Raw genomic sequence first — 26,358 nt, 5'->3', positions numbered from 1 at the left:
TGCGGCCACGCGGAGCTCGGGGCGCCCCCAGGACGCCGAGGTGAGAAGAGCCGAGCGGTGTCAATTCACAACTAGTTTAATGCCAGTTAGAACGCTTTACATGGAAAAGTTACAACTCAATACTTGTTTCTGTTCCTCTTTTTTTTCTTTCTTCTTTCCCCCCTCCCCACCACACGATGCTGTATATCTAACAACGCCACACGGTCACAGACTGGCACACAGACTCCGGGCTGCCCCCTGCTCACAGACAACGCAGATGAAGGCTTTCCTCTTTTCCCTGCTCCATGAGGGCACGCAGCCCCACTCGCCCCCTGCCCCCCTCAGCTCCCACACAACAGCTGAGCCCCCACCCCACACCCAAGCAGCCCCCAACCTGCGCTGGCTGGGATCCGTGCCCATCAAATCCACTCCGTGCTCCACCACCACGTTAAACAGTGCCAAAAACAAAAAATAAATCAAGGAAGATGCATCGGGAGGCCTTCAGTCAGAGCCCGAACCGAGTGCTGCGCTCCTGCTGCCAGAACAGGGCGGTTGTGCCAACATGGGTTTGTAGAACAACACCGCAGTGATACAGGAGGGGCTGCTGGAGGCGGCGGCTCACAGCCGTGCAGCCACAGAAGCGCTGCCCCTACAGCCTACGGAACAGGTCGAGGTCTATGTACACAGCCAGGGAAACGCCGAGGAGAGGAACAGCCAGCAGAGGCGCTGCGGGAGGGAGGACACAGCGTTGGCACACAGACGCGGGGAGACAGAACAGGCTGCTGCAAGCAGAACAGCTTCTCCTTAAATTAAAAGCAACACGTGAGCGCTTTGCAGCACAGCCCGCGGCACTCAGCACCCCGGGCGCAGACACAGACTCTCTTCCACACAGCTTCAACACCAAAGAAAATCAACAGGTCCCCCGGCATCGACGAGGAGATTAAAAAACAGAAAGGAAAAAAAAAAAAACCAAAACACAAAAGGGCACCAAATTCAGCCTGGCTTCACACAGAGAGCCCCCCTCTCACCCCGGCGCGGCGTTTCCCCCCTTCCTTCCAGCCACAAGAGGCCGGGCTCCCTCTGAAATAAACCAGACCCCACAGGAGTGGTTTTGTTTCTCAAGCTCATCGCAACTGCTTTTGTCCTCGGGAGGCCGTCCTCAGGAACCAGCCCAGCACGCAGCCGGGCAGCTCCGCCTGCACACCGCTTCGCTTTTGAAAGCCAGTGTTTGGTTGTTTTGTTTTTGTTTGGTTTTCTTTCCCCTCTCTGTTAAATAAAGGACTGGCCTAAAACACACCACAGCCATTTGGAGCTGCTCTGAGCGCATGCCCTCCGAGGTGAAGCCTCTTCAAAGATGTTAAGTTAGGTTTGGAGGGGCTGGTAAACGGGCCAGAACCCAGCAGCCTCATGGAGCAGCACTGCGGTACCTGCTTCATTCGGAGGAAATAAGTGGTTCTCTGGTGCAACGGGGACCCCAGGCTCTAACGAGTGCCTTTAGATAGCAGAGAGGCCAAGGCTCAGCCGGGGCATTGCCCCACAGGGGCAAGGATACTCTCGTCTCTCCTAAGAGCTTACAACACAGCAGTTGGGATGGCCTTGGTCCGCTCTCAGTGCTCCATGTAAACACGTTTTCTCCAGTACAAAAGAAAAAACAAGGGTTGGAGGGCGCCGCTTCGACCTCTTCCACCCGCACCCCTTCGACAAAGGACGAATCCATGAACCTTGGGCAGTTCCCTCCCACCCCCCACCCCCAGCCCCAGCCAAACGCTGTCCCAGCGCCGTTCACCAGCACTGTTTAATCAGTGCCTGTGGCTCCGTCCTCCAGGCCCAGCGGGGCTCCCTCCCCTCCCGGCTGCTCTCTGGGGTCCCATGCACACCAAAGCAGTGGTTCCATCCTGCTGCGTGAGGCTGGGCTCTCCTGGGCCGCAGCGTGGGGGGGTTTTACCGTATCCTGGTGAAGAGGTTCAGAACGGATACGGACTCCTACAACAAAAGGTAAAGCAGCACTGAGCACTGCAGAGCTTCAACCGCCACCGCCACGCTGCCGAGGCGTCTCAGGGCACCACATTCAAAGTCCAACACCATCAATATTCCCATGTGGTTTTTTTCCTTCCCCCACCTTCCAACTGATAACAAGGAGCGTGGCGGGCAAGCGTGCCATTCCCACGTCGGTGTGCAGTGCTGCAATGCTGCACCACAGCCCCACACCAACAGCCCTCCTCGGGGCCTCAGTGCTGCTCTCCGCACCACACGTGGGCACAGCACGCTGCTGCTACCCCCCAGTCACCACTTGCAGCAATTAAGCAAGGAGCTGAAGGATAATAAAATATGAGGACACCGTCAGCTGACCGCATCCCAGCAGCAGTGATGGATGGTGCTGGGCTCAAGGTGAGCACAGTTCCAGGGCAGCTGGCAGAATGATGCCTTGTCACGCAGCCCTGCGTGTGCACAGCCAGCCTTTTATTGTGTCTCATGACTGTGAAAAGCCTTTTATATTGCAGCCTAGTTTAACTCTTAATTGCAACCATCCCTCAATCCGCAGGGTGAGGTTAAAGGACCCAGAGGTGAGGCTGAAGAAGAGAGCAAACAGCCGGAATTCCTGCTGCGGCTGCGCGCACCCTTACCTTCGTGGAGCGAGTTTTACTGAAGACGTTCCAGAACCGCAAGGTTTCGTCTCCAGCTCCTGTCACGATGGCCTCCCCATCTGGGGACATCGCCTGCAGCCAAGAGAGCAGCCCTGAGCCCCGACTGCATCCTTGAGGTTGAAAACAAACCTTGACTGGGATGCATGAGATTCGACTCGCCTTCCCCGTGCCAGCTATCACTGGGGCCGTTCCTCCCCAGATTACACACGTGTGCTGAGGCAGGAAGCTGATAGAGCTGGTAAATGCCACTCATTAGTCAGCTGGGTTGGAATCCACCTCGCAAAACACTATCAGCAGTATTTATCACCTGCCAGCACTCTGCCAAAAGCCCAACGTAAGGTAAGCAGGCAGTTAATCCACCCGGATCTCCTACCTACACCAGGTGCTTTGATATGGAATTAGGAAGGCTGAAGGCATCGTGTCATTCCCTGCTTGCAGTTACCAACAAACAGTGACCGAGCCTTATGGGAATGAGGAGAGATCCTGTGCTTCCCTCTGAAGAGCTCTGGCAAGCTTTGCTGTTCATTAATAAAGCCTCATATTTCCATAGCAGTAAATCAAAGCATCCCTTGCAGGCAAGGAAAGCAGGCAGAGCTTTTCTCATCGCCTGCAGGGCAGCGCTCACACATCTCCACCACGAGCAGAGGCAGCTGACAGCGCTCATCTCAGCACACGTCCAGCAGCTGCTCTGGAAACACGGCCACTGCTTACCAGGTACAGGACTCTGTACGAGTGCCCCGTCAGCTTGGCCACTTGAGTGAGGGAGGGGTATTTCCAGACCAGGATCTGGTTCTGCGAGTAGCCGTGGGTGCTCACCTGGAAGGAGAGAGGGAAAGGGAAGAGAGGGAAAGGGACGTGGTGCTTCCTACCCCGAGGCAGCTCAGCAGCGAGGGCGGCACACAGGACTCACCAACTCGTTGGCGTGCTTCGACCAGGCCAGGTTGCACACCTGGGAGCCGGTGTCGATGCACTGCAGGGGCTGCCCTGTCAGCGTGTTCCAGAAGCGGATGCAGCGGTCCGCGGTGCCGCCGCCGGAGGCGAGGAGGCCGTGCTGGTGTGGAGACCAGGCGATGGCTTTCACTGCAGCCAGGTGCTCCGTGTATTGCTGCACGGGGCTCAGGCTGGAATGGTTCCACACGAGGAGCTGGAGGAGAGGAGAGGAGAGGAGAGGAGAGGAGAGGAGATGTGAGCACAGCCGCACCGCAGTCGTGTGTCCGCAACACCCACAGAGCACGAGAGCTGCTCTGGGATTGATGAGGGTGGCTGGGAAATGTGATGGCTTCCCACAGCCCTGCCCAAGCACAGCCAGCCCGGCTCTCTCAGCCCTGACCCCGTCTCACTCGGGCACTGAGCCCAGCCGAGGAGCCACCGGCCCACAGAAGCCCTCAGTTTAAGCTCATGAAGCCAAAGATCCGGCATCTCTGAACACCACCTCAAAACCTTTCATCTGTGGGGCCGCACTGTTCCAACACAGCTAAAAACACAGCTCAAATTCATCTGCAGACACCCTGACAAGGAGCTCGGTACAACCATGCTGTCGCACTGGCTGCAGTCACTACCTAGCAACCCGCTCCAAAGGGCTCCGAATGCTGCTGCTTTGGAACAGATGCTTCCTCCATATGGCACTCAGTGAGACACAGCTCTGTGCTGTAGGTATCAGAACTTACACAGCTCCTAAGCTCTGTTTCCTTCTGCATGCATGAACATTATTCACTGTACGCTACCTAAACCAAGTCAGGAAGCACAGCTTAGCCTCACTGAACTCAAAACCGAGTCAAGCAATGGATTTAATTAGCCAAACACAGGAGCAAAATTACATTTGCCTCTTTAATATTATTAGAGAGGACTGAGGAGAAGCTTAGCGTGATTTACAGCTGGACACAGCCCAGCAATTGAAATAAGAGCCCCTCCACACTGCAGCTGAAAGAAAGGGGAGGCTGACAGCTCTCGGTGAGGATGGAGAGATGCAGAGCCTCACGTGAGCAGCACTGAGCGCCGTACCTTGTTGTCATTCCCCCCAGATGCCAGGAGCTGGTGGTCTGTGGACCATTTGAGCCCGCACACCTCCTGCCTGTGGCCCTGGAGCCGCCGCTCCGACTGCAGGGGGGGGGTCCTGATGTCCCTCTGGAGGATCATTCGGTCTCTGCTCCCAGAAGACAGCTGGTCTGCGTTCCATGCCAGGGCCCCTGCGAGAGAGGGAGACAAGAGGTGTGAGAAGGGTTTTGGGGGCCTGCAGGCAGAGCACAGCTACCAGAGCTACGAGAGACCGACCCCATCTCAGGAGGCAGTAAAGCACAAAGGCTGAACTCAGCAGGGATCTCACAGCCCCAAATCGTTCAGCATTCAGATTCAATGCCTCTGATAAAAACAACAACAACACAGTCCCTGAAATGCACAGAACTGGAAATCTCAGTGTGAAGCTGCTGCCTGCAGGACTGAAAGCGGAAGCAGGTGGCAACGAAAAGCAGTGTTGTAACCAAACTGAAATGCCTCAGACATGGAGGAAACACCTGCTGCAAGAAGCACTCAAACACCACCACACTCAAGATCAGAACACCACAATTACTAGGTGGCAACATTTTCAAGGCAGCTCAGCACACAGCAGGACATAAATATCAGTTGTGGGGCTGTTTGAAGCTCTGCTATTTCTAGCAGATCCCTGGTAGGAGAAGAGTAAAAAAAGTAAATCCAGGAGCTAAACATGCAGGATCTTCCACCTCCCTCCTCCTTACCAACTCTGGCTGTGTGTCCCTCCAGCATGGAGAGCTTTTTTCCTGCAGCCGCATCCCAGATCTGTACAAAGCCCTTGTGAGTGCCAACAGCTACCAGAGTCCCCTGGACAAACAGAAAACCATCCGTAAAGCTATAGGCATAGACAGATGTAACACAAAAAGCTATATGCTCAGGAAAAGCCTCAGGATAAATCCCATGAGACAGAAAGCATCCAGAGCTCTTCTATCTTCCATCTTCTCCCTGCTGGAGAGAGCCACGTAGCCAGGATGGAACATATTTGTTGTAGCACTTCATTGTGGAGAGCTAGAAAAGTGACCTGGCTCTTTCTCCCTCCCATCTCTCTTATTGAATACCTCAAAAGCCACAAAATCCAAGAGGTTTCTCTCTTTACCCCCTCATTTAGCAGAGACAGATTTAACTTACAGCACGCAGGGAATTCAGGGCAATACAGAAAAATAAACCATAGCAGCTAAAACTGGTGAGGAAGGGCCACCCAGCTCCAGCGATAGCGTTTAACTTTCAGTTGATGTTACAGGTCGTGTCATACTGACCCGTTCTGACCAGCCCACGGACGTCACAGAGTCTCCTTCCACAGAGAGATCACACAGCCGGGTCACCTGGCAAAATAAGGCACCATTAGTTTGAAAACATACCATCAGGTGCTGCTCTGATGAGGGAGTGGCTTGGGACAGAGCACTGCAGACACCGGGCTGCTCACACAGTGCATTTCCACAGCTCTGTGCCTGGACGACACCTGCAGCAATGGGTTTCCTGCTCTGCCTTTACCTGGCTGGTGCAAGCACTCCATAGGTAAACACACGTCCCGAGGCCAACGCTGAGCACGTTCAGAGAGGACCAGTCCACCAGGTTCAGGTAGAAATCATCCTGCAGTTCTGGGGCATCCAACACTTTGAAAGGAATCTTGGAGATCTTCCGAGTTGGTTTTCGAGGCGACCTGAGCAGCTTCTGACTATTTACAGACAGAAAAACAACTACAGGATGCTGCACACCACAGCAGGCTGCACAGATGGACGCAGCTGCTCTCCAAAGCAAGTCTACATTTCTACAGAAAGAGGCAGTAAAACTCCTTCCAGCAGATAAGAATAGAGGGAATTGGGTTCTGCCTCTGCAAAGGAGCTCGGTAGCAAAAGGTGAGCTGGCTGTGGTTGCTCAGACAACACATCCTGCAGATGTAAGCAGGCTGGACACCTGCACAGATCCCCAGAGAACTTGCCTGTCCATATTTGTTGCCTTTCTCAGACTTCCAAATCCAATCCAAGTGGCAATTTGAATTGCCTTAGAAAAAAAACAACCCTAGAGAACCCAACCCTTCCCTTCTTTGTGCAGAGTCAGTAATACCTTTTGTTGCTGACAGGAGACAAGGAATACGGTGAGACCTCATTGCCATCGTCTGGACTGGAACGTTTGGTGCTGAGGGAATACTGCATGAAGAAAGCACAGCTCAGCACACCAGGAGTCAGAGGATCCCTCACAGAACAGGCACGAGTGCCTGGCAACCTCCAACACCCACTGTCAGTTTTTCAGTCTCCTCAGTTCCCCCCTGTTCTCCGTGTTCCAGATGTACACACACACACAAAGTTAACCTCCACCGCAGTCTGAGGCCTTGATTTGGTCACTTACAGTTTTGGAGCGGGTAAAAAACCTTCAGTCCCACTCAGTTTCCTTGGCAGTACAGCAATAGGAAGCACACAGCTCACTGCAGGTGCTCGTACTGCCTTTACAAGCAAACAAATTTTGTTCTCAGCATCTGACATAAGTCACAATACTAACTTGCTTTCATCAGCAGCTTCACAGAGCTGTGTGCCTCGCTCCCCTCACAGACTTACAGCCTCCCTTGGTCTGAATGCAACCAACTTACAGTGAAGAGAGATTTCTTCTCCGGAGTGGAAGGCTGCAACCTCCTGTCCTCTGTCTGTGGGTCCTGCACTTTCTCAATCCCTGCTCCCAGGAGCTCGTTCTTCAGCAGGGCAGAATAAGCAAGGCCATCTGTGAACCCAAACAGGAGGTGAGGCAGGGCGTTCTGGAGCCACAGAAGCTCAGCAGAGACCAACAGGCCCACAGCCTGTACTCTCACAGGGCTCCTTAATAAGCCTGGGATTCCCAGTTATTAATTCCCAGGAATTACAGCTAGTAGTGAACTCCTTCCTCTCCCTCAGAAAAGTGCTTTGTGACAGTAAATCACAGAACACAAACGTGCCCTTGCTTCCCAGATGCCCATCAGTGGCCTGCTGAGGTGACCTGCCATTCACTCCCATTTCAAGATGTATTTTTTAGGACACCAGCATGGCTTTTGGCACGAGCACCTGAGTGCCAGCATTCACCTGGCTCCTGAGCTTGGCACCAAATGGAAATAAAAGCTGCAGCTGTGGCTGCCGGCGATAGAAAGAAGGTCTCACCTTTGCCATTGTCTGACGTAGCATCCTTTGCTTTTCTGTTCTGACTTGGTGATTTTTCATTTTCCTGAAAGGGGAAAGCATGCAATCACCCTACAGAAACCTCTGGGTGTAGAACAGCCAGCAGACAGCAGGCTGCCACTGTGGGGTAGAAGATGCACATTCAGAGCAACTCTTCAAAAGAAGGTATGAGGCCGTGCTGCAAATGATCCACACAGCAGCTCTGGACAAAACGAGGCCCACCTTCCTTATTCAAAGGTTTTGAGAGGGGAGCAGAGCTTACATTTATTCTGTGGAAGTTGATGCTCCAGTTGGCGCCAGCTCTCGAGGGAATGAATCTGTCTCCATGTTTACTGGGAGATGACATTGGAGAATTGGAAGGCGTCAGGGTCCTTCTCATCTCTGCTACCTGAATTAAAGAACGAGAGAGATGAAGGAACACAAGCACTGATCTCAGCAAAGGGTCTGAAAGACATCACAGAGGTCACATCCAAGCTAAATATGCCTAACTAGAAGGGTGAGGCACCTGCTTATCCCCAAAACGGAGCTGCTGGAGAGGCCGGAGCAGGGCAAGGCGCCTGCTGTGTGAGCTGCAGGTACCTCACCTGTGGGCACAGCTTTGGTAGAATAACTGATGTTGGAGAGGTCCCCCAGCTCACTCCTCCAGCCTGTCAAGCTCCCTCTGCCTGCAGCTCCGTCCCAGGTACGTCAGCACCTTCCCCACAGACCTGGGGAGGCTGCACCACCTCCGTCCCAGACCGCCCACCCTTCATTTCTGCTACAGCAGAGGTGAGGGAGACTACCAGAAGCCTTGCTGAACTCAGCATAAGTAACTTTTACTCCCCCCTCTCCTCCAGCAAGTGAAACTGTGCTGTCGCAGAAGGCTCCCAGGAAGGTCGGGCATCATTTGCCCTTGTTAAGTTGGTGCTGCTCCCTTCCTGCCTGGAAATGTCTCCAGAAGGGTTTGCTCAGGGACTGAGAAGCACTGATGCTGCCTTCCCCTGCTCTCTAGTGCCCTCTTGGGCTACTTTGGCCTCCAGTCCTAAGGCTGTTCTGTCTGTTAGCCCCCAACATTTGCACTCTGCATGCAACTGAGACCATTTGTGAAAGGCATCACGCTACATCAGCACACCTTAATCCATTTCTGCAACCCAAACTGAGCTCGTCTGTGTCAAAGCACCATTACTGGGCTCCTCCTAATCAGGAACTCACACCTGCTGACAGCCCAACAACAGACAGGTCCCCACGTCTCCCAAAGCTCCACAGGAAGGAAACACAGAGCAGAGCTTCACACCCAGGCAGAGGCCAGTGGGCACAGACCCTGGTACTCACACAGGGCATGGTGTTCTCATTCTGTATGTTGATTTGGCGCAGCAGACGTCTCTCATAATCCTGGTCCATGCTGGAAGGAACAGGGCTGGGGAGTGCAGCAGTCTCAGGGCTCTCTGCTCATGAAGTCCAATCAGTAATTAGTCTGCTGCAACAGACAGGGGAAGAAAATGCCCCCCAAATATTACGACTCCTCACTCAGAAGCTGAGGACTGAGCCCCCAGCCTCTGCTTTGCCACTTCCCACGTTCTTTTCAGAGGCAGCCACCAGGCTGAGCAGTGATCAGCTTCCACCAAACAAAGCCAGCCACCAGGGATGGCATCACAGCCAAAAGCCCCTCGCAAGCCTTTGGCATTTTCCAACGATGGAGTCAGAAATATACAGTATTAAAACCCCTCATCACATCCCACGTCCCTCCTCGTTTTCAGCTCGTTTCTCACTACATATCTTCCACATCCATCTTTCAAGCCAGCAAGACTTCTCAAACCAGGGCTTTCCAACCAAATGCATTTTTTACACCGTGAACAAGAGAACAGCAGTGTGCAGAACCCACACGAGGTGCACGATCCGTGAGGAGGTGCCACACACGGGAAGTTTCTTCTCTAAATGGCTCAGCTCTGTGATGCAGATACAGACACGACCCCACCACACAGCACTGTGCTGCTCTGAGCTCTGGAAACCCAAGGCGTGGGCTCAGAGAGCTTCACACACAGCAGCTCCAGGCTGTACAAACATGGATTCTAACCCCAAACCTCACCCTCAAGGGTGGCAGGGAAATTCAACAGCACACCAAGAAGACGAGGTCTGTCCTAGGAGAAAGCCATGCTATTCCTGCCTTCCCAGAGCCTGTGTAAGTCCGTGCATCCTGCAGACAGCCCCAGCCTGCTGTGTGCTCGCTGCCACCAGCTCCAGGGTGCCCACGTTCCAGAAATGCCCACTTCTAGCTGGCTCAATTCAAGCTGGATTTGAAAAGCAAAGCACTGCAAGGTGTAGCTACAATATTTTTGCCACCTGCCTGCATTCAGCCTTCGGGTTCACTGCAGAGCCAAAGCTGGAGGCGCTGCAGATCCACACCAAGCTGTGTGCTATCTGTGCCTTTTTACACCACCCCCTCCTGGCAGAGCAGAGCCTGGCCTGCAGTTCAGTCCTGAGGTGACAAACATTTGATGCTGTGCAACACACTGCACACCCACCAGTGCTCCGAGACCTCACAGAGCCCCACTTCAGCTCCCTGCACCCACCTGAAGGCTCTGTGTCTGCTTTTGGCCCTAAAGACGTGGCAGAGGGGCTCTGACCAGCACAGCACAGCAGTGCTCACCTGAAGCACTCGGGGCAGAGACCTGCATGAAGCGTGAGGAGCAAAGAGCCTCACAGCACAGCATGGAGCTGCGGGTGCCAGGAAACGCCTGCAGGAAACCAAGGGACAGCGGCACCTCTGAAGGAGCCTTTGTGAACAACAAACAGCACACCAACAAGCTCCTCGGCGTGCTTTTACAACCCCAAGGACTTTCACCCCACCAAATTCTCTTCGATGCATGACTTCCTTTGAGAAGTGTTGCTCTCACTGCTTCTTTCATGTGAGCAATGCTCAGGTATCACCACCACTGGTAGGACAGACGTTCTCCCAAACCCTTCTTTCCACGCCTGGAAGGAAAGGAGGGAAGCCAGCATCTGCTGATGTGCATTTCCAGCTGCTCACCTCCTGAATCGTGCAGCTCACCAAAGCTGAATTGCAGAGCTCAGCCTGAGAGAAGAGCAAACCCTCCTCACTGCTGCACGCAGAGCCAGATCCCCAGCCGAGGGGCTCCCAGGTTTCCTTCCCAGCTTTTATTCACTGAGGAAAGCTGCAGGTTCGCTCCTCTCCCTTCCCAGATCACGTTTTTCATTCCACACACATCTCACTGCAGATGACAGCAGCGGGGTTGATGCGAGCAGCCACGACAATCACACACACAGCAGGGAACCTCTCAAAAAGAAAAAACAACCACCAGCATCACCATTAAACCCCTTTTTATCGCCTGCAGGCAGCAGTCCTGTCTTCCTTTCACCTTTTCACCGCAACGCTTCATAAACACGAGAGCCACGCCTGCTCCCAGGGAAGCCAAAAACAGTACAAAGTCTGCAGCAGCACAGGAAGCCACGGGCTGGGAAACACAGAGGGCGTAGGGATGCAATGAGCTGCGGGGTCAGCGCTGTGTCAGCCCTCGCCTGTGGGTCAAGTTCTGCACCTCATTAGCAGGAAGGCTCCTAACAGGTTCACCTCTGACGAAGGCAAAACAAACAACAGAGGCCACAGGAAAAACAACACCACCACCATCACCACGCTCTCTGGTTTTAGAGATGCAATAATTAACAAAGGTGTGTTGAGAGCGTTTGTGCAGCTCTTCCTTTCCCGGCTCGATGAAGCGCCGAGGCCTGCAGTACGGATCAGGTTTGGCCCAGCACCCACCAGGTGCTGTCGCCTCCCTCTGCTGCTGCACATGCAAGGAAGCAGCTCCTGCCCTGTGCACAGGCAGAGGGGAAGGAAACATCCCCTGCGTGGTGCTGCGTGCTGTACAGGAGCTGGCTCTGCTGGTCGCACAAGGACGCATCAACGCTGCAGGGCTCTGCCTTCAGATGCCCCCTCTCCCAAAATGCCAACGGCCTGGAGGCCATCGCCCGATCCGTGACCAAAACTCACACGGCTCCTCTGTGCCACCACAGCCCTGCATTCACCTCCCAGCCGAGCTGCTGGCAGCGCCTCTTAGGATTTGGGGATCAGGTGCTGCACTGAGGATGGAGTTCATCCACGCCAAGCGTCCGAGACAACAGAACTGGAGGAAGCAAGAAAGCAAGCTCCCCGTGTTCATTCGCAGCACTTCACAGAACCCTTCAGGGCTTTTTTAAAGCAGTTTGTGTGCTCTGCCCTGCTGTCACACCCTGGGAATGGAGGGAAAGCACTTTGCCTCCTCAAGGCCCTGTAACCTCCCATGTGCAGCACTCATAACCCACAGGCAGCCTGCAGCTTGTTTTCCCCCACAGCTCCTAACTCCGGTCATTCGGTTTCATTTCTAAATGAAAACAAAACCTTGCGAAGCGCATTCACCTGCTTATCTCCCCTTATGCCTCACAACAAAGTTATAAGCAGCTGTTAAGAGCACCCAGCTCCAGATAAAAGCTCTGCTTTACCGAAAGCCTTATTGTGAGTCACTGCTCTAAAAGCCAAGATTAAAAATTTACCAGCAACTCTGCCCACGAGCCCCACTGAAGACACGCAATTCAAAGTGCTTCTAAGCTACTGGAAATGCAGCACTGCCCCCTGGTTAATTCACTAAAACGGGGCCAAAGGATTCAGAAAATGCAGTGACTTCACTCGACAGCCCTAGAATATTCTGCTTCTGCATGAAATAATGGTAATAAAAAAGATCAGTCTTTATTATGAAGTGTTGTTGCCAGCAGGGGAACAGAAAACCTTGGGCACAGAACACCAGGCACCACCATTAAACACCCTAACTCAATAAGAGTGAGCACTTCACAAGAAAATGAGCACTATGCCTTCAGGAGAGCTATAAATCACAGGAAATCCATCTGAGCAATAAAGCCCATGGCATCTCTGATGGATGACTCTGCTCTGACAGCTGCCTCCCCCTCTTCCCACACACAGGAGATGCTTTTAAGACCTCAACCCTGTAATTCACCCAACGTATAAACTATTTCCCTTTTGGAAAGCATCAAGTCATTAAAAAATAATAACAGAGGGCACAAAGCATTGCTCAGTTCCTTCAGACCACTAAAAGCTGTCAGAGCACCAGCAGCACAGCCCCAGCTTTTGCTGCACGTACACACGCAGCTCCTGACCACAGTTTCTGTCCCTGCTTCCTCACTCTCTCACCAGAGCGCGCACCACAAGCTCAGCTGCCATTCACCACCGTGATACGATTGAGGAAGCTGCCTCACAGCAGCAGAGCTGCTTTCCAGGACTGGCCAAGCTTTCCCGAGAAGGCAGCAGAGGGCAGCTACACGAGGGATGCACGTTGGGCAGCTCAGACAGATGCTGACAGCACACCAGGGGACAGATGTGCTGCCCGTTACCCGATGAGCACGGTGAGGAGAGAGCAGAGTTCTGCAGGCAGAGGCTCAAACCGCCAACGGTCTGCAGCCCCACGCAGCTCTGTGGCAGCAGAGGAGCCACAAGATGATTTCTCAGCTCTCCCACTGAAGCTCGGCCTCATCCCGCCACGTTCGGGCCACAGAGGAAGGGCACAGCTTGCTACAAGGCCCGAGGGCCCTCAGAGCGCGGGGCACGACGCGGGGCAGCCCCGCCCGGCCCGGCTCCGCCCCGCCAGGCCCGGCCCCTCCACAGCCCGCCCCGCCAGGGCCCACATCTCCGAGGAAACGGCCGGCCGGTCAGCCTTAGGGTCCCACCCGCTTGGACCCAGCTCCCCAGAACCGTGAAGGCAGCCCCAAGCCCAGCCGGCAGCCCCACCCGCCTACCTGCCCACCGGGTCCGGTCCCGCTCCGCCTCCGCCCGTCACCAGTGCCGGCCCCAGCACTCCCGCAATATGGCGGCCGCTGCCGGCCGGAAGTCCCGCCCCTCCGCGCGGGGCACGACGGGAGGCCCGTCCGCCTATTCGAATAAATACAGGAAGTACCAGCGGGCGTTGTTATGACAACGGCGCGGCCTGCTCCGATCCGCTGGGCCTCGGCGGGGAGCGCGCCCGCCCTGTCCTGTTACTCATTGTTCCTCCGCCGGGCTGCGTTTACAACGAGCACTAATAAACGGAAGCTAAAGACAGCCTCGATCATTCACTTAAAATAAAACCAAATGACACGGAGTGAGTGAGGGAAGCCCCGTCGTGCCCCCCTCTGCCGGCCCGCAGCCCGACCTGCGCCGTACCCGCTCTCCTCCAGGCCGGGCCGAGGCGGCGCCGCCCCGCCGTGACCTTGCGGCCGAATCACTTCCAGGGCGGCCCAGGCTCTCGATTTGAAAATGCGGGAGCGGCTGCTGGTGCTGCTGTGTGCTTTGGCGAGGCGGGCGGGAGGGCGGAGGAGGGCCATGGCCGGGCGTTGGGATGGGCCGCAGCGGCGGGCGTGGATCCGGCATTATTACAGCCAGCGGCAGAAACGGCTGATGACGGTGAGGGGCGGAAATGGGGACGGGGAGGTTGGGAGGGGTGGAGGTCACAGGGACACAAAGGACGGGGGTTGGGGAATGGGGCTGTAAGGGTGAGCACGAAGGGCTGGGGATGTAGAGGTGTGGGGACACGGAGGAGATGGAAAATGGGGCATGGAGAGACAGTGGTAGGTGAGGGGGCACAGATGAAGCGTGGGGATGTGAAGGACACAGAGGTCACAGGGACACAAAGGACAGATGGTGAAATGGGGAATGTGAGGCTGGGCATGAAGGGATGCAGAGGACACAAAAAATGGGATACAGTCAATGGGGGGCAGGGGGTACAGTGATGTAAAGGAGGGAGCATGGGGGGCATAAAGGATGAGGGATCAGAAGGATAAGGGACAGAAGGTAAATGGGTCACAGGGGCACAAATAGCGGGGATGGGGACACAAATGATGGGGGAGACACAGAAGAGGGGGGTTTTGAGCATGAGGGGCAGCGGTTGCAGAGGGGATACAAAGGACATGGGGGCACAAAAAATGGGATGTGACTGATGGAGGACATGAGGACATAGGGAGATATAAGATGGGGTGTGGGGGACACAAATAATGGACACAAAGGACGGGGGACAGGAAGGACACAGAGGGGACACAGGGACACCAAGGGTAGGGACCAGGGGGACAAAAAAGGACCGGGGACCTGAAGGACATGCGAATGAGAGCCTGGACACAAAAGGCAGTGCACAAAGTACAGAGGAAGCAGAGGATGTAGGAATGTGAGGGAGAGGGATTGTAAAAGATGCAGAGATCACAGAAATGTGGGGGACAGGGACACAGTGGGATAAAGGGTGAAAGACTGGGAACAGAAAGGATGGAGAACAGGAAAGATACGGGACAGAGGAACTCAAGGGATGGGGACAGGAGGGGCACAAAGGACAGGTTCCTGGGGCTTCACAGGAATGCAAAGGTTTGATCCCCCTGCAGCAGCTCCTGGAGCCCAGGGCCATTGGGCATCCCTTCATCCTATGGTGCTTGAGCTTGCTTTGTCCTCAGAGGGCAAAATAATGTGGGCTGAGGGGGAATTAGGGTTGTGGAGCAGCTGTCTCACAGCCCCACGGTCTCCCCGCAGCTCCTGATCGCTCGCCGGAGGAGAACCAGCTGCTACTTCTATCCCCGCGCCTGGCCCAGCCTGCGGGGCGCAGACTGGTGGGAACGGGTGGTCCTGAAGGAATTCAGCCCCCAGGACTGGCTGGAGAAGTTCCGCATGTCCCGGGAGACCTTCTTCTACATCTGCAACCGCCTGCGGCCGGGGCTGGCCCCGCACAGCTCCCACTTCCACCCCACGCTGCCCCTGGAGAAGCGGGTGGCTGTGGCCCTGTGGCACTTGGCCACCAATGTGGAGTACCAGACTCTCAGCCCGCTCTTCGGCATCGGGCCTTCCACCGTGCAGACGTGCGTGCGGGAGGTGAGCTACGCCGTGGTGCTGCTGCTGAAACCCCTCTACCTCCGTCTGCCCGATGAGAAGGAGCTGGAGAACATGGTGCGCATCTTCCGCACCCGCTGGGGCTTCCCGCACTGCATCGGAGCCCTGGACAGCCTGCACATCCCCATCAACCCCCCGCTGCGCCTGAGCGCCGATTACTGCAATGGGCAGGGCTGGCACTCCATCCTCACCCAGGCCACCGTGGATGGGCTGGGCCAGTTCTGGGACGTCTCCACTGCTTTTCCCGGCAGCATGGAGAACAGCGCGGTGCTGGAGAGCTCCAGCCTCTGGGTGCTGGCCAAGGAGGGCCGGCTGTGCCCCAACCCGCCCAAGGACTTCATGGGCAAGGCACAAAAGTACGTGCTGCTGGGTGACGCCACTTACCCCTTGCAGGACTGGATCCTCAAGCCCTACCAGGAGGATGAGAGCCTCACCCAGCGCCAGCTGCAGTTCAATTATCGCCTCAAGCGGGCGCACAGCGTGATCGAGAACGCCTTCCTGCGCCTGAAGGCCCGCTGGCAGATCCTCCTCAAGTGTGATGACTGCAGCCTGGAGCTGCTGCCCACCCTCGTCCTGGCCTGCTGCATTCTGCACAACGTCTGCGAGGCGCACGACAACCCATTCAACGAGGAGTGGCTGGAGGGCACCGAGCCCACTGAGCTGCCCAAGCCTTGCCAGCCTGCACCCGCTGCCATGGAGGACGGCCGGGCTGAGCAAGTGCGTGAACTGATGTGCCAGTACTTTGAGAACTGTGGGGAGGGCTGACGGCTGCAGGGGGAACACGCCGTGCTCCTCCTTGGGCCCTGTGGGTCGGTGTCAGCCCTTCGGTTCATGTTGGCTTTTGCCTCTCGGCTGCAGGCAGAGGGATGTATCTCACACCTGGGCTCTCTCTGCTGGGATTTGACCAATGTAGTGATGTGCTCTGTACTGTGTGAATAAAGCAGGGTCGTGGTTTGCCGGGGAGAGGGTTGTCAGGTCATCCCGTCGCAAGGGAATGGCTGCAGCCCTGGTGTTGGCAGGACTCAGAAGGGCTGGAAGTGAGGAGGCAGAGTGCCGAAGCACAACACCCGTTGCACGAACGTGTGCAGACGTGGGAGGGAAGGAGGAAGCAGAGCAGTGACTTGCTGTGGGCTGGCCAGCTGGGAATGGAACTGCACCTGCAAACCCAGCTCTGCAGGACTAAAATGTTGTGCTGAGGGTCTGAGCCCTATCCCAATGTGCCGCCGTGCAGGGAAGCACGCAGCTCTGCTGCTATCGGCTGAGAAATCACGCAGTGGTGGCTGAGCCCCGTGGCACACAGCTTCACTGTGCCAAGGCAGGGCTGGGCACAGACACCTTCCTCAGCACTTTGTTCCAGGCGGTGGGCGGGGGAGCAGCTCAGGCATGCCTGGCTGCGCCAGCCTTCCCACGGGGATGGATCCGGGCTCGGGGGGCAGTGGGGTGGCTGCCACATCCCCGAGTTGGCTGCAGCCCCAAATCTTCTCCCTCCTGGCACCCGCCATGCTGAGATCTGCTCGCCGGCTGTCAGCATTGGATGGGGTCTGTTTGCAGCCTGTCCTGTTTTCACACATCGGTGCATTTTGCAGCCAAAATGTGATGGTGCGTAGCCAGGAGGTGGGACCTTCAAGCTGGGAGCGTGGGAGAAGAGCTGCAAAGCTCCCTGCGAGGGGCTCAGCACCGCCAGCCTCGGGCCATCTCACACCAGTGATGGAAGATCAGCATGCCTAGGAGAGGGGTGGGTGGGAAAGCACAACCGAGAGCACTTTCACATCCGTTAGCAGCAGCAGGTTGGGAAACACCCACATGTGCGGAGCGTGGAGCAGGAATGCACGTACTGCTGGGTGCCTGTGGGGCTGGGGCCTGGGTGGGCTCAGAAATGCCCTTGGCTGAGCGCACAGTCCAGGCAGGGGAGGGAAAACGGTGACTTCTGATTCTGTGTTTGGGCTGCGGGGCACAACTGGGGTGAGGGAACCACCAAGAAGGGCAGTGGGAGGCTATGGGGATGTCATAGGGAATCATTGCAAGAGGGGGCGTGGGGCAGCCTAGAAGCCATGGGGAGCCTCACGGGGCAGCCCTGGGGGGCGCGGGGCACCCAGAGCCCGCCGAGCAGCGCTGCAGAGCGCCCTGCCCCCCACCGCCCCGCGCCTGCCCCAACGCCACTGCGCATGCGCCGCTGCTGGCCTCGTTCCCCCTCCGCTCCCACTTCCGCTGGCGGCCGTCCCACCTCCCTCAACCGGAAGAGCGGTTGCAGGAACTTCCGTAGTGATCACGTGGGGACCATCATGGCTGCGCTTGGTGAGTACGGGTCCGGGCGGTTCCGGGTCCGGCGCGGTTTAAGGCCCGGCTCGTTGCGGGCCGCTTCGCTCCGGTTCCGGCCCGGTTAAGGTCCCGGTCCCTCTCGGGGATCTCACCCGGCCGGCTCCGCTTCCACCCCAACCCCCGCCCCGTGGGGCCGAGCCTCACCGTCACGCGGCCGGGCCTACTCTCCAGGCCCATCGCCGCGCGGGCCTCACTCGGACGCCTCGGATCCTTTCTTTACACAGGAACGTGAGCAGAGAGCCGTGACCCCGAGCTCCCGATATGGTGACCGAGGAGGAGGTGGCCGCCATCGGCCGCACACTGCTGGATGCTGCCCAGCCGCTTCCCGCCCGCTTCCGCGCCCTCTTCACCCTCCGCAACCTGGGCGGCCCCGCGGCCATCGACTGCATCGTGCGGGGCTTTGCCGACAGCTCGGCGCTGCTGAAACACGAGCTGGCTTTCTGCCTGGGCCAGATGCGTGACCGTGCCGCCATCCCCGCTCTGCTCGGCGTGCTGCAGGACAGCCGGCAGGAGCCCATGGTCCGGCATGAGGCAGGTATGGCCCTGCAGGACACCGAGAGCATGTCGCCACATCCCCTGGCCCAACCGGTTGGCCAGGCCTCGTCTCCCCACTGGCCGTTGCCATGGCAGTGGTTTTTGGGGAGGAGGACATGGCAGTGTGCCCGAGTGGCCAAGAAGGCCGATGGCATCTTGGTTGTGTCAGCAATAATGCGGCCAGAGGGAGCAGGAGGTGATCGTCCCGCTGTACTCAGCTCTGTGAGGCTCAGTGCTGTGCTCAGCGTTGTGTTCCTCACTACAAGAAAGACGTTGAGGCACTAGAGTGTGTCCAGAGAAAGGCAATGGGGCCGTGAGGGAATGGGGTGGGTCAGTGTGGAGAAGGGGAGGCTCAAGGGGCCTTGTGGCTCTCTCCAACTCTGTGAAAGGAGGTTGTGGTGAGGCAGGCTCAGCCTCTGCTCCTGGGTAATCCTATCCCAGAGGTAGGCCTTGACCAGGGGATGTGGTGAGTGGACATGGTGGGGGTGGGACGTCAGGTGGAGTTCATGACCTCAGAGGTTTTTTCCAACCTTGTGATTTTGCCTAGGGAGGCTGTGGATGCCCCATCCCTGCAGGCATTCAAGGCCAGGCTGGATGTGGCTCTGGGCAGCCTGGGCTGCTGGTTGGGACCCTGCACACAGCAGGGGGTTGGAACTGGTGATCATTGTGGTTCTTTTCAAGCCAGGCCATTCTAGGATTCTATGATTTTGGGGTGTTGGGGCACAGCTGCATCCCTGAGGCTCTCCTGGGTTTCTCACGCTGGTCAATGTGAGGGAGAGCAGACAGCCTGAAACACCCCCACCTGCTGACATCTCCTTTCCTCAGGTGAGGCCCTGGGTGCCATTGGGGATCCCGAGGTGCTGGACATCCTGAAGCACTACTCGGAGGATCCCGTGGTGGAGGTGAGGCTGTGAGGGTGGCAGTGCCATGGGGTCAGCACTGTTGGCATGGGAGGGTGACACTGGGGACTACAGGGTGACACAAGGGACTGGAGCCGCCGTTGCTGTCACAGCCACGCAGCCCTGCTGCTCAGAGGAGCTCTGTGCTTGCTCCCAGCCCTGCGCAGTGCCTCCACACCGTGTCCCCGTCCCCACAGGTGGCAGAGACGTGTCAGCTGGCCGTCAGGAGGCTGGAGTGGCTGCAGGAGCACGGGGAGGAGCCGGGCAGCAGCCCCTACCACTCGGTGGATCCTGCTCCCCCCGCCGAGGAGACAGATGTGGCCGCACTGCACGCAGCGCTCCTGGACGAGTCGCGCCCGCTGTTCGACCGCTACAGGGCCATGTTTGCCCTGCGGAACCTGGGGGGCCGTGATGCTGTGCTGGCACTGGCTGATGGTAAGGGCTGGCCTGGGGCTGTCTGCTCGCTGTAGATCTGCACATGTTAATCCACGATTGGATTTCCCAAATCCAGAGCTGCGTGGCTGCTTGCACTGCTGCTTCTAGAGCTGCCTGTCGCTCTGCTCGCGGAGCGCCCGGTGCTCTCTGCTGTCTCACAGCCCCCCTCTCGCTCACTGTCTCTGGGGTTTGCCAGGTTGTGCTGATGTTTCCTGGGACTGGGGAACTGCTTCCCCATTCTGGAGGGGTTGAGGACATCCAGCCTCACTCTGAGCTTTGGGAGTCATTCTGGAGGAGGGCGTGCATGTGCCCTGGAAGGGAAAGGGGCAGAGCAGAGTCCATGACCCTGCTGGTTACCTTCTGCAGCCCCAGGGAAGCCGACGGTGCACTCCAGCATCAGTGTGAGCCAAGGGTTTGGAAACTCTGCCGTGGCTTCCCTGTCCCACAGCAGCACAGGAGGGCTGTGAGGCAGTTAGCAGTGAGGCATGTGGGGGCAGGAGGTGGCACGAGGCTGCATCCCCTTCCCCCAAAGCCCCACGCGTCTGGGGAAAGTCAGCGCCCAGTGTCTGCCTTCTGGCTTCCTCTGCCCCACAGCGTTTGGATCTGGGGCTCAGCTCACGTTTGGGGGACTCACTCTCACCTCCTCCCTCAGGGCTCCGTGCTGGCAGCGCTCTCTTCCGCCACGAGATCGGCTACGTGCTGGGCCAGATGCAGGACGAAGCCTGCGTCCCACAGCTGACCGCCGCGCTGTGCAGCCGTGCTGAGAACCCCATGGTGAGGCACGAGTGCGCCGAGGCGCTGGGCTCCATCGCGCGGCCCTCCTGCCTGGAGACCCTGCGTGCCTTCGCCCAGGACGAGGAGCGGGTGGTGCGGGAGAGCTGCGAGGTGGCTCTGGACATGTATGAGTACGAGAACGGCCCCCAGTTCCAGTATGCGGATGGGCTCTGCAGGCTGCAGGCCTGAGCCCAGCTGGGCCTCCTGCCTCCTTCCCCCGGGCGCGCTTTCCCTGCTCGCCTCCGTCGGCGCGGATCCGTGGCGGAGGCGGAACTGGGTTTGCTCCCTGGCACAATTACAGCCGCCTTCTGCATCCAAACCCAGGCTGAGCTGCTACTTGCTCCCCGTTTCCTGGATCCGCGCCGTTCCCCGCCCGCAGCCTGGCTCAGGGCTTGGAGTGGGTGGCTGGTGCTGCGTGTCGCAGCCCATCGCCGCACCTCGGAGCGAGCTTCCCCCACCTGAACTCTGCTGGAGGGGTCGGGGGGGCTGCAGGCAGCGGCTCCGGTGGGTTGGAGCTGTGCGATGCCTCGAAATCGCCCACGGTGCTGGTGCAGAGCCGGCTTCCTCTTCATCTCTGCAGCTGCTGGAGGATCTCTGTGGGTTTGGCCTCTCCTGTCGGGGCAGGCTGGCTCTGTCTCGCGGCAGCCTTTGCCCTGGGATGGGGTTGGTTTCGTGGCACGGCTCGGGAGATTTGGCTGCGGTTTTTCTTTCTGCGGGGAATGGCGCTGTGATGAAGGCTCAGGGTGAGGCAGAGCCTGCCTGGACTTCCCCTGTGTTTAACCAGAGCTGGATGGCTGCCTCTGCCAGCTGCTGCCAGCTCCAGCACCCAGATCCGTGGGGCACGTGGGGGGCTGGGAGGAAATAAAGCGGCAGCTGCGTGGCTGGGGGGGTCTGGCCGTGGCTGGGGTTCCCTCGGTCTGCATCCACAGGGAGGGGGACGCGACGTGGGCAGGGAGCAACCCCACAGCGTGCGGCTGAGCCGTCCCTGCAGTGCTGCAGTGCATCCTGCTGACGGTGCTTTCCCCTTGACCAAAGTCTCTGTGAGTCACTCCGCTCGATCCTCTTAGCCCGTAAAGCTGCTGTTCCACTCCGTGTTGTCCCCTGTGGGGAGAGGGGGGGTGGGAGAGGGCAGTGGGGACCCCCAGCGTTTCCCACTCTGCTCCAACCAACCCAGAACCCTGTGGGGGGGTCTTTGTGTGGATGTAACTTCGGGTCACCCAACGTGTGCCATCGCGCAGCTTCCCGCCTTGCCTTCTTCACCCCACGCAGCACTGCTGGGCTCTGGGTACCACTGCACTGCACTGCAGGGGACGGGGCAGAGATGTGGGACGTGGGACGCAGATGCGCTGCCTCCCCGTTGCGAGGCAATGGGCTCCTTATCAGCGCAAAGATGGGAGTGCTGAGCAGTGATTGCTGCCGTGTTTGCCCCCGGTTATCGCACAGCTCCAACCCTTGCTCTCTGCCTCCAACCCTCCCATTTTTGCATCGTGCTGAGCGAGCAGGAGAGGTGCCAAATTTTTTGCCTCTCCTCCTCATTCCTCCTGCAAAAAAAACCAACCAACAACAACAACAAAAAACCCCAACCCTCAGCTCCTTCAAACGCTTTTTAAGTCCGAGTTGGAACCAATCTGGCATTTTTGTGGCTGGGATCTGGCGTGGGCGCAGCAGAGCCGGGATGTTGAGAAGGCGCTGAGCCTCGCACCTCCGGCCCTGCGGGGGGGGGGGGAAAGGTTTTGGGTTGTTCCAGAGGTTCTGCGGCTGCTTCTTGCCCCCCTCCCCCCGACCCGCAGCCCTGTTTTGCGCGGCTCTGAGCACTGCAGCGTGTTTCACACCATCTGCTCCAAGCACTCGGGGCCAGAATGCGGGGATTTAGGCAGCGGCGGGGGGAGCGAGCCCGCCCTACCCCACTCCTCCTTTACGGGGATTCCCTGCGGCCCGTTCCCCCTCGTGCAGGGACGCCCATCCCCTGCAGTCCTGCCCCAGGTGTGGATTTTGGGCATCCCGGGGCATCTCCGTCTGCCCCTCCGTGCTCAGCCCCCCCCGCCGTGCCCGGATTACCACGCTAAGCTCCTTCCCACGGGCGCTCTGCCCTCGGTGCCATCCATCTCCCAGTGCGGGGACAGTGGGGACACGAGGACCCCGATGCCGCTTGTCCCCTGCATCCCCCCACACAGCGACAGCCAGCGATGGCCCACCCTGGGCTCCCTGTGCCACGACACCTGCTGCAGTCCCCCCCCGAGGAGGACGGGGTGCTGTATGTGGAGTACAAACCCCCGGCCCTGGACAGCATCCGCCTGCCCCGCTACGCGCTCTACCTGCTGATGGCCATCTCCCTGGTGCTGGTGGTGGCGTACGCCATCGTGGGGCACCTCATCAAGGACCTGGTGCACGACTTTGCCGGTGAGCAACGGGAGGGGGATGCAGGTGGGGGTCCCCAAACCCGTCTGGGAAGTGGGGCAGCGGGAATAGGGTGGCCAAAGGGGCTGCTCTGTGCCCCCAAATGGGTGCAGGATGAGCGTCTCTGCGCGCAGCGCTTTGTACTGGGCACCCATCTGCACGGCATGGGGTGGCGATGGGGGCGCACGCACTGCTGACAGAGCTCTATCCCCACAGATTGGGCATTCGGACCCAAAGCGGAGGAGAAGGCAGTGATGGGTGAGGGGAGCACGCCCGAGGCGGAGGATGGGGCTCAGGGTGAAGGTGTTGGGGCGCTGCCGGGCATGGAGGCCCCATCGCCGCTGCTCTGCGCCGCCCCACGCAGCTCCATCTCCTTCGTGGATCCGCACAAGAAGTGGTTTTTCTAGGGGCACAGGGGCTGCACCCACTGCTGGCACTCCGTCCCCATCCCCACCGTCTCTGTGTGTGCATCTCAGGGCTGCTATCGCGCCGCACCCCAATAAATCCACGCTGTGCCCTTGGGGACCCCGACCTTCGCACGGGAACGCACCTGGGAATGGGGCAGACACGAGGACATGAGACAGACATGTGGACTCGGATGGGGGCTCAGATACTTGGACCCAGGTGTGGGTGTCGATGGGGCGGTGCTCCGTGGCTGCCCCCAAGATGGGTTTGGTGGGGACAAAGCGCCCCCGAGCCCCACTGTGCTGCAGGAGGGGGCACAGACCCCCCTCACACTGGGACAGGGCGCCCATCCCCAGGCTCCACGCGGACCCCATGGGCGCTTCTCACAGGAGGAGCCCCTGCACAGCCCGTGCGTCACCCAGGGGTGCCACCAACCCCCCTGGACCTGAATGGCCTCCAAGGGAAGGAGGAGGCAAAGCGGAGCTGCCTGTGATAAGGCTTTGCTGATAAGAGCACTGACAGCACATGGGTGTGGTGCGGGCACTGCTTGGATGTGTGATGGGCAGAGAGAGAGAGGTGGCACTGGGCTGCCTGGGCCCTACACCCGTCCATCCATCTGTCCATCCACCCACCCATCTTCCTATCCGTCTGTCTGTCTATCCACTGCTCTTCCATGTTTTCACCTATTCATCCATCCATCCACCTTCATCTCTCTCTCCCTTCCTTCCTTCCTTCCATCCCCCCACCCTTCCATCCATCCACCCCCCACCCCTCCCTCCCTCTCTCTCTCCCTCCCTCCATTCCCGGTCTCCCTTTGGTGCAGTGTCGTAGCAGAGCAGCAGTTCCACCACCCAAGGGTTAAAGGGATCGGCGTTGCCATGGAGTTGGTGGCACTTGGTGGCACTCGCCCTCCTGAGCCCAATAAAAGCCGCCCCTTGGCCTGGTGCAGGGCAGTGCTGTGCAGGGATCAGGGCCACGATGCCGCGTGTCCCACAGCTCCCGCTGCTGCTGCTGCTGCTGGCGGCCCTCACTGCCACCACCCAGGGACAGAGTGAGTGCCACTGCTGCCATCCCACCCCCCAATGCCACAACCCGGGCTCAGGGTGGCAGGATTTGGGGCTGGGGGGGTTCTGTTCTCCCATAGGGGTGGGTCGGGGGTGCTGGGGGGGTCGGCACCCCGCTGTCCCCACTGACCACGGTGTCCCCCAGCACCCCAAGCTCCCTGCACCCAGGATGGAGAGTGCTGTCCCTGTGGGGCAGGGGTCCCCCAAGGCTGGCACCATTGTCCTCATCCCCACCCATGTCCCCATTGCAGCCCCCGACCTCACTCCTGTCCCTCTTCCCACCTCTGTCCCCATCCCCCTTGATGTCCCTTATCCCCATCCTGTCCCTATTGCCATCACCATCCTTGTCCCCACTGCTGTCCCCACTGACATCCCTACCCCAACCACCTGCCCCTATTCCTGTCCTCACCTCTGCCCCCATCCCTTTCCCCAGCTGCTCTCCCTTTCCCCATTGCTGTCCCTGACCCCTTCCCTACACCTGTCCCCAACCCTGTCCCCATCCCCTTCTTTGTCCCCATCCCCTTCTTTGTCCCCATCCCTGTTGCTGCCCGCACCCCATTCCTGTCCCATCCTCATCCCTGTTCCCTGACCCTCATCCACGTCCCCGTCCCCACGGCCGTTCCCACCCCGTCCTTTGTTCCCATCCCTATCGCTGTCCCCATCCCCGTCCCTCAACTCATCGCTGTCCCCATCGCCACCGCTGCCCGTCCCCACGTCTGTCCCCATTCCCTCCCCTCCCATCCACGTCCACATCCCCACTCGTGTCCCCGCTCCCCCCAGCCGCGGGCTCTCGGCAGCTGCAGCCGTGGCTGATCGGTCTCACGGCGGTGGTGGTTTTCCTATTCGTGGTTTTCGTGCTGCTGCTGGCCGGGCGGCTTTGGCGACTGCGGACGCGCAGGTGGGTCCTCGCGGGGGGGGGGGGGAGGGTTGGGTTGGGGTCCGTCCCCCGAGCGCCGCTCATCCGCGATGTCCCCACGCAGAGAACGCGAGGACGACTCGGAGAAGCGGTCGACCCACAGGTAGTGCAGCCCCAGCCGCACCGCCGTCCCATTTTCCCCCGTGGAGCGCCCTGAAGGGTCACCCACGCGTGACCCCCGTGGGATCACCGCTCTGACCCCGCTGTCCCCGCAGCATGGAGCGCGCAGCCTACAGCAACGCCGCGGCCGAGAAAGACAGCGACGACGAACGGGAGAAGAGCAAAGCCACGTCGCTGTGACACGCGTGGGCTTCCCGGGCTGCTCCGTTCCGCGCCGCGTTTTGCGGAGCTCCGTTCGGCCGACGGCAAAACCCGGAGTGGATCAATGGATCGGAGCGGGATGGAGCGCGGGGGGGGGGGAGGGCGCCCGGGGACGACCCGACGCAGGGCGCTACTGGGTGTGTGCGGCCCGGGGGGGGCTGTGGGGGTCCTGAGTAAAGCTGCCGGGCCGCAGTGTGAGGTGTGGTGTCACGCGTGGGGACTGAGAGGTGCGAGGGGGGGACAGAACGGGGGGGGCACCGGGAGGGGGTCGGGGGGGGAGGAATGTCACGTGGCTGAGGGGTGATGTTGGTGGGGGGGGTCGGCGCCCCACGTGCACCCAGAGCTGCAGCCACGCGTGTCCGTGTTTGTGCCCCAGCTGCGTCCCGAGCCGGGACGGCCGGCCCTCAGCCCTTCCCCCCCGTATCCCCACGGCACCCACCCGTGTCCGCACCCCGACGTGTCCCATCCTCGCGTGGGGACACCCACAGCCCCCCTGCATCCCATTGCATCGACCCCAACCCCGACCCTCATCCGAAACTCGACCCCCTCTCCCTCTGCCCACCCCCACGGAGGCGCAGCCAGGCCGCACATCGCCCACCCGCGCCCCCCCCCCCCCC

General features: G+C 58.9%; 4 protein-coding genes across 6 annotated transcripts; 3 read left to right on the top strand and 1 right to left on the bottom strand.

The window, feature by feature from the left end:
* Positions 1-58: 58 nt before the first annotated feature.
* Positions 59-13,656, bottom strand: FZR1 (fizzy and cell division cycle 20 related 1). 2 transcript variants are annotated; one of them, XM_042832033.1, is made up of 14 exons: positions 13,574-13,656; positions 9,104-9,248; positions 8,055-8,180; positions 7,775-7,838; positions 7,237-7,364; positions 6,717-6,799; positions 6,144-6,327; positions 5,909-5,974; positions 5,357-5,459; positions 4,626-4,810; positions 3,535-3,768; positions 3,336-3,440; positions 2,604-2,696; positions 59-1,962 (listed from the first exon to the last, which is right to left on the bottom strand). In XM_042832033.1, exons 2-14 carry the CDS (start codon positions 9,170-9,172, stop codon positions 1,921-1,923), a joined length of 1,482 nt encoding a protein of 493 aa, XP_042687967.1. In that variant the 5' UTR covers positions 9,173-9,248; positions 13,574-13,656; the 3' UTR covers positions 59-1,920. The 2 variants fall into 2 exon arrangements, with proteins under 2 accessions (XP_042687967.1, XP_042687976.1); XM_042832042.1 differs by having other exon boundaries at positions 9,104-9,245; positions 13,574-13,654.
* Positions 13,657-14,135: 479 nt separating this feature from the next.
* On the top strand, positions 14,136-16,849 carry LOC122167435 (protein ANTAGONIST OF LIKE HETEROCHROMATIN PROTEIN 1-like). Its single transcript, XM_042832029.1, has 2 exons — positions 14,136-14,216; positions 15,324-16,849. Exons 1-2 carry the CDS (start codon positions 14,136-14,138, stop codon positions 16,440-16,442), a joined length of 1,200 nt encoding a protein of 399 aa, XP_042687963.1. The 3' UTR covers positions 16,443-16,849.
* A 1,042-nt stretch (positions 16,850-17,891) lies between these two features.
* DOHH (deoxyhypusine hydroxylase) lies at positions 17,892-20,957 on the top strand. Of its 2 annotated transcripts, XM_042832093.1 has the most exons (5): positions 17,892-17,972; positions 18,221-18,531; positions 19,356-19,432; positions 19,627-19,864; positions 20,517-20,957. In XM_042832093.1, the coding sequence occupies exons 2-5, from the start codon at positions 18,258-18,260 to the stop codon at positions 20,825-20,827; spliced, it is 900 nt and encodes a 299-aa protein (XP_042688027.1). In that variant the 5' UTR covers positions 17,892-17,972; positions 18,221-18,257; the 3' UTR covers positions 20,828-20,957. The 2 variants fall into 2 exon arrangements, with proteins under 2 accessions (XP_042688027.1, XP_042688036.1); XM_042832102.1 differs by lacking the exon at positions 17,892-17,972 and having other exon boundaries at positions 18,105-18,531.
* A 3,346-nt stretch (positions 20,958-24,303) lies between these two features.
* SMIM24 (small integral membrane protein 24) lies at positions 24,304-25,832 on the top strand. Its single transcript, XM_042832189.1, is given in 5 exon segments — positions 24,304-24,386; positions 24,388-24,491; positions 25,285-25,402; positions 25,485-25,523; positions 25,636-25,832. Coding segments are annotated over 5 exon segments (414 nt in total). The 5' UTR covers positions 24,304-24,318; the 3' UTR covers positions 25,721-25,832.
* The last annotated feature ends 526 nt before the right edge of the window (positions 25,833-26,358 follow it).

This window comes from Centrocercus urophasianus, unplaced genomic scaffold (genome assembly GCF_019232065.1).
Source record: "Centrocercus urophasianus isolate 14NV4802_14NV808 unplaced genomic scaffold, USGS_Curo_1.0 seq_105, whole genome shotgun sequence".
Lineage (NCBI taxonomy): Eukaryota > Metazoa > Chordata > Aves > Galliformes > Phasianidae > Centrocercus > Centrocercus urophasianus.
The sequence above is the reverse complement of the archived record's forward strand: the minus strand, read 5'-3'. Positions and strand labels throughout refer to the sequence as shown.

What these genes read in the sequence shown, in the direction of transcription:
- FZR1 (XM_042832033.1), bottom strand. Translation starts at nt 9,172, where the DNA reads ATGGACCAGGATTATGAGAGACGTCTGCTGCGCCAAATCAACATACAG. An exon ending in TACGTCAGACAATGGCAAAG is followed by an intron (nt 7,365 to 7,774) that starts GTGAGACCTTCT and finishes TTGGGTTCACAG; the next exon opens with ATGGCCTTGCTTATTCTGCC. An exon ending in CGTACAGAGTCCTGTACCTG is followed by an intron (nt 2,697 to 3,335) that starts GTAAGCAGTGGC and finishes TCTTGGCTGCAG; the next exon opens with GCGATGTCCCCAGATGGGGA.
- LOC122167435 (XM_042832029.1), top strand. Translation starts at nt 14,136, where the DNA reads ATGGCCGGGCGTTGGGATGGGCCGCAGCGGCGGGCGTGGATCCGGCAT. An exon ending in GGCAGAAACGGCTGATGACG is followed by an intron (nt 14,217 to 15,323) that starts GTGAGGGGCGGA and finishes GTCTCCCCGCAG; the next exon opens with CTCCTGATCGCTCGCCGGAG.
- DOHH (XM_042832093.1), top strand. Translation starts at nt 18,258, where the DNA reads ATGGTGACCGAGGAGGAGGTGGCCGCCATCGGCCGCACACTGCTGGAT. An exon ending in CATGGTCCGGCATGAGGCAG is followed by an intron (nt 18,532 to 19,355) that starts GTATGGCCCTGC and finishes TCCTTTCCTCAG; the next exon opens with GTGAGGCCCTGGGTGCCATT. An exon ending in TGTGCTGGCACTGGCTGATG is followed by an intron (nt 19,865 to 20,516) that starts GTAAGGGCTGGC and finishes CTCCTCCCTCAG; the next exon opens with GGCTCCGTGCTGGCAGCGCT.